At 49.8% G+C, this 6,000-nt stretch overlaps 1 protein-coding gene across 5 annotated transcripts in view; it reads left to right on the top strand.

Annotated features, from left to right (window-relative positions):
• The first annotated feature begins 981 nt into the window (after positions 1-981).
• Positions 982-6,000, top strand: part of LOC142587887 (uncharacterized) — a 171,857-nt gene continuing 166,838 nt past the window's right edge. For 4 of the 5 annotated variants that reach the window (XM_075699214.1, XM_075699213.1, XM_075699216.1 and 1 more), the window contains exon 1: positions 982-2,277. In XM_075699214.1, coding sequence (XP_075555329.1) covers positions 1,899-2,277 — 379 coding nt within the window. In that variant the 5' untranslated portion in view covers positions 982-1,898. The remainder of the gene's footprint in view (positions 2,278-6,000) is intronic. The other variant, XM_075699215.1, reaches the window with a different exon arrangement.

The following is a 6,000-nucleotide window of genomic DNA, read 5'->3' as shown; positions in this document are numbered from 1 at the left end:
ATGGTATAACGAGCATTCTTGAAAGCAGCTGTGGCGTCTATAATAGCCCCAGTGTTGTTTTGGCATATTAAACTTCGTGAATGAATTATTCAATTCAAAAACTTCGAAAATATTACGTCCGTGCCAACGAATACTTGCTGCAATAGATGTAGCCCCTCCTTCGCTTAGCTCGCTCTATTTTTCGCTGACCCCGTACTAGGCAACAACGAAGCCGTTTCTGGCGATACCCCCAAAGGGGTCCCGGCATCTCGTTTTCTTCATCGAACCTTCTCCTGCCAAAAGCAATCGTCCGCAGGTATCCAAAACGGCGCCACAGTTTCGCATGTTCTTTTTTTTTTTTCGCCTCCCATCCCGTCAATGCTGTCGAAGGAATTTGGAGCAGCCAGCGGCCGGTCCTGGCGAAAGACGCGCGATGAACGAACGATGAAGAAGAAGGGGACAGGGAATGGGACGAGGGGGTGGAGTTTAAAATTCAGATCAAAGCTTTGCGAAGAAACAACAGAACCTCACCCCTCCCCCCCCCCCTATCCCTTGCGTGTCAAAGCAGTAAGAAGGAAAGGAAAAAATTTTTGCAGAAACAGAAATACGGCGCCGCGCAACGCTTCCCACAGAAGCGAAGTAGCTGGCGGGCGCGACGACGACGCAATGCTGTTGAGAGCACCGAAAGAAACAAATAAAAGCCAATAAAAGTTGACTCAGGCTCAGGACGACGACGTGCAGCAGCTCCGATGGAGGAGGAGAAGGAGGAGGGAAGACGCCTAGAAAGAAACAAATGGAGGTCTTAAAAAGAAAGCAAGAAAGATGCGAAAGAAAGCTGCGAACGGGTGTGCGAGGGTGAAACCGGTCTTCCTACCACCCTCTCCCCGCACACACACCGTCCTGTCGGCCGGCTTCTGGCTTGCCCTGCTCGCTACCGCCCACCCCCTTGCAGCCGACCTTCCCCCCCCCCCTCCCTCCCCCCGGCATGGACGCGAAGGCGCCCGGAGGAATCTTTCTGGAGAACTAGTCAGGAACCGGCTAGCGGGTGAGACGCCCGGAGAGAGAGGCCGCAGCGGCAGCAGCGGCAGCAACCGACGACCGGCCCTGTCTGTGTTGCGACGAGCGGTTCTGGAAGCCGCGGCGGCGTTGGAGGCATTTGGCTGGTCTTCTGCAACCCGACGAAGCCATACAGCTGCAAACCCGAGCGACGACCAACGGCGTGGCTGCTTTGTTTGACGCTTGCACCCCGCCAAAAAACCGCATGCCCCTCGTGCCGACGAGGTGGTGTCAGGCGGACCGCGCGTCTGGTCACTGACCAGTTGTAGAGCCTCCTGGAGTTGTCCCCGTCCTACCGGAAGGTCGCCATCGCTTGAAGAGGCGCACAGGCGCGAAGCGCTGTAGATCACTTCTGTCACCCGTCCCCTCAAAACGTCGTCTGCTCCGAACCGCAAGACGGCGCTTTCTTTTTTTTTTTTTTCTTTTTCTCGATGACCGTTTCTGGGCCGCTTCCGAGTGTGCGACGAGTCTTCCATAGCATCAGTGAGTGAACAAGGTTGAGACACGTTACGCGCACGCACGTGATCTGTTTTCGTGTCCTTTCGAATTTCGAAAGGTGGGTGTGTGTGCGCGCGTGTGTGGTGTCGGTGTGACGTGTGATTTCGATCTCCAGCCTACACTTCGCGAAACCACCGTCGCTGCTTGCATCACCGTGTGGGGGCAGTAGAACCGTAGGATTTTCGGAACTCTGGTTGCCTCGTGATTCCGTCCGCGCTTCTCCAGTTGTTGCGGGCTGGTCGTGAAAACCTCGTTCTACCCGTTGTTTGTTTATTTTGTTATCGTACCTATATACCTATTCTGTGATAGCGACGTGAACCCTGCTTGCACGCCCACCCGTCTCCCCCCCTTAGGCCTCATCGGTCATGGGGTCCACAGCGGGATTCAAGCTCGCAGCCGCGGGACAACCGCGGTCTCGCTGGTTCTCGATAGCTTCGGCGCTGGTGGTGTTGTCCATCGCGTCCACGGACGCCTGGCCCGCCCTGGATTCGACCACTCTGGATTCCAACGGCAGTGACGCGGCTGACGCGGCGGTCGTCCGCAGTGCCACCGGTCTACCCGTGGCCTGTGCTTGCGGAGCAGACGTGGCCAAGTGTCCGGCCGGAAGGACGGCCAAGACTCCCAGTCGCTGTCCTCCGTGCGGTCTAGTGTGTGCCCGACAGACCGGGGAAGCCTGTTCGGTCGACGAACCATGCGCCAAGGATTTCGGCCTGTCCTGCGACCCCGTCTCCTTCACTTGCAAAGGTAAGTGAGGAGCGTTGTCATCTTTTCATATCATCGTTTAACCCTATTTGGCTCGCGTCGCAACCAACAGTTGCTCTATGCGCCTGCGTACAGCCTCCGTCATGGCTGCCTGCAATGCTGTGTAACATTGCGCTGCAAATAAAAGGAAACGCCAATCTCTCAGCGTACTCTAGATTCAAGATACGGTGCACTAGAATGTGCGGTTTCGAGATTCGCTTGGCCTGTTCCCTAAGCTCTATCGCATACCTTCGAAACCGCAAGTCTGCCATCGAGTATTGGTTCAGCAGCAGAGCGTTTTATCGCGATCTACACAGGAATGACGGGGGCTGTATACATGCAGGAGCATCCGTGGTGCCAGTAATACCATTTGATGTATGTGACTATAATCGAGTATGATTCTCAGTTGATCAGATTGAGTGCAGGTCCTGCGGAAAATTTTATGGCCTGATATTATACTATCGGGCCAGGAGGTAACGCGAATGTTTTATTTATGCGTACATGGTATCGTGCAGTCTTTACAAGTTCTCGCGTATACACGGACGCCAACAGCAGGCTTTATGGTACACGTTCAGACGTTAAGGGCGAATGCGTGATACACGCATGAGGAACAGTTTACCGGTGTATGTGACGTCAGTGCGACTCACGCCGGACCAATATTACGTGTTCCATGTAGAGGGACTTTTCATGCTTGCAAACAAGCTTCCCAGAAGACTTCCGGTTAAGCCCTCTGGAACGCAAGTTACAATAGCATATATATTTACACAACCCGCCAGCTGGCATCAAGATCGTGCTTCATAGCATCCCTCCCTCCAGCTGGCATCAGCTTTGCTGTGAAGTTGAAATGTTCTACAAGTGAATTTTATTGTTTAGTGCGACAAAAAAAAAAAAAAGGCCCACACATGAGATCGACACATGCCGCACTTTCTTTATATCTGGACACATCAAGAATGCGTGCCTACAGTAAACTATGCGGAAAATACTTCCGTTTTCTCGGCTAAATTAACTGTCAGAAATGCATGACCCGAAGTTTTTTGAGTCATGAATAGACCGCTGCCACAGCGTGGACAAAAATGGGTCTGTAGACGCAGCAGTCGAAAGGTGGCGATCCATATCTCCTCTCTTCATCGGATCCTTCCTGCCAACGTCCACGCGTATACCCGATATTTCGATATCTCAATGTTTATGGAGTCGAGGCGTCGCTCTTATGTCACCATAAGCAAAGCCGAGAGCATGCCACATTCCACGTTCTTAATATGACATCAGCATGCATGATGTCCGTGGGCAAGATTTACTTAGCACGGTTGATCTGCTCGTGCAAACCTGAGTGGAGCACGCTGCCCCGGTGCGTTATTTTTGATCTTGTGAACCAAAGCGCGAAGATTTGACAGCGGAAAAGCTCTAATGAGAGAACGACGGTGGTTACTGCATGGATCGTTATCTATATATCCAGTAAAGCGAGACGCGTAGTTTGCGAATTGACGCTTAGTTGTATGAATTAAAAATGGCGTCGTATACCGACGCTCGTTGCATTTTGACAACGTCAGTGGCATTATACGTGTAGCAGTATACGGGGGAACACCTATGCTATAGAGTGTTTCTATTGACGCCATCGTGACCGCCATTTCTGAGGCACTTCCAGGAGCTGCGCGAACAGGAAACGTGACAGGGCGACAGGAGCGTCTTGCGCCGAGCGACAAATTGATAACAGCGGTAACCCGGGAAAACAATGCGCACGTAAAAAAAAAAAAAAGCAAGACAATGTACGCGTGGTAGTGCGGTGCGCTGACGTCATCGTGACCGCCATTTTCGGGCGCTAGCACGGCGGGAAGCTGCATCCGTGACGTCACGCAAGAATGAATCTGTACGGAAGCATGACGGTCCCATGTGTCTATGAAATTCCAGACGTAAAGTCGACGACACGCATCATTTTCTTGACGAGTATACGCATACTTGCAACAGATCGCGTGACATTGATATAAGTGCTTGGTGCACAGCTTCACCCTTGTCGGGGATCTCGGATGATGCACGCTTTGTCGTCGTTAGTTTTTCGTGCGATGCGCGCGTTTCATGTTGGGATGTGCATACCTTGCGGTTCACGAATCAAAGTTTCGTCAAAGTCATTATCTTGGCGTATGGCGCGATATCGGTTTGTTGTATAACAACAGTAAACAGGAAGATATGCTGCACTTTAAGTTTAATATTCCATGGCGCAGTTACGAAATCAGTTTTCCTATTGCCCAAGCTATATATACACGTACACGCATTTTCAAAGATGCATGACCCTACTCAGCCTGTTCGCAGTTAAGCTCGGTTTTCAACTTGCGCCCGGCGGGCTTACTTCGGGGAGCGCTGAAACTATGCGGAATGTTCCGCAAGTAACTTGTGTTGCCACTTAAATTCCAGGATACAAAACTGACAATGACTTCTGCAGCCAATGAGTCATCAGTGGGTGGTAATGACAGCTGTCATCGTCGCCTTTGATCAACCACAGCCCCCTTTCAGGATAAGAGAAATAGAAAAAGAAGATCCAATGGCGAGAAATTCGGTCTATAAAGCATAACCCGTCGAAGGCATTGTCAGTGCTACGGCGTGATCTTTTGAAGCGCAAAATCTACGCATCCTAACTATATTTAACGGGGCACTGCTATTTTCTTCTGTTTATTGTCTGCTATTTAACTGGATATTATCGACGTACATTAGGATCAGAGGCTATTGAACACGATGTGACTTACTTACAATTTTTAAGCACTTATATTTTTAAAACTGCTTTTGTTGCTTGTATATGCATATGTAAATGCATATATACAAGCAACAAAAGCAGTTTTAAAAATATAAGTGCTTAAATATTGTAAGTGAGTCGCATCGTGTTCAATAGCCTCTGACACTAATGTACGTCGATAACATTTTTAAAACTGCTTTTGTTGCTTGTATATGCATTTATAATGTCTCAAGAACATATGCGATCCGCTGCATTTGCATGCTGGCATGCATGGTAACATGATTCAGTTTTCTTTAGCTTTTCATAGCTGGTTCACAACATAGTTCTTTTGCTGCGACTATAGAAATCAGGTTGGTGTTTGCTACCGAAATGTGCTGCGTCTTATTTTCGGCTTGTGAAGGTATGCACTCAGGTGGGCGTTTTTGGTGCGCGATTTTCGTATGCATTTAGATAAAATCAACGCCCACGTCCAAACAACGTAAGTAATGTATAAAAGCTAGTAGTACGTGCTTCCCATACCCTAGACCCGTATCGTATTACAATTGACTTCCTCGAGGGCTGATTGGAATTCCAAAATCTTTAGCAGGAACGGCGAGTGGAAGACGTAGTATTTGTAACGGGATTCTCTCTCTACCCCTCCCCCTATCCCACTTCATATCTTGGGCTGCCACCTTTCTCTCAACAAGTGGTGATGACACGGCGTGAACGCCGTGCTCATTTCGTGAAATCGAAACTATACTTCAGATGCCATTCCTTTTGACTAACAGCTAGAAGCAGAAGTCAAACGAACAGCATTCCTATCATATATGGAAAGTCTGGCTCCGTCCCCGCGGCCGGCAGTTCTGGCCTTGTGACAAAAAAGAAAGGCATTGCAGCCATACATTTTTTCTTCCTTTCTTTCCCCTCCCCCCACCTTTCTTTTTCTTTTTTTGCTAAAACGAGGCACAGTCCCGGAGCAAGCGGTTACTAAAGGCTAGGTTCGCCAACGGATTGCAAAGGCGTTC

This window comes from Dermacentor variabilis, chromosome 7 (genome assembly GCF_050947875.1).
Source record: "Dermacentor variabilis isolate Ectoservices chromosome 7, ASM5094787v1, whole genome shotgun sequence".
Taxonomy (NCBI): Eukaryota; Metazoa; Arthropoda; class Arachnida; order Ixodida; family Ixodidae; genus Dermacentor; species Dermacentor variabilis.
The sequence above is the reverse complement of the archived record's forward strand: the minus strand, read 5'-3'. Positions and strand labels throughout refer to the sequence as shown.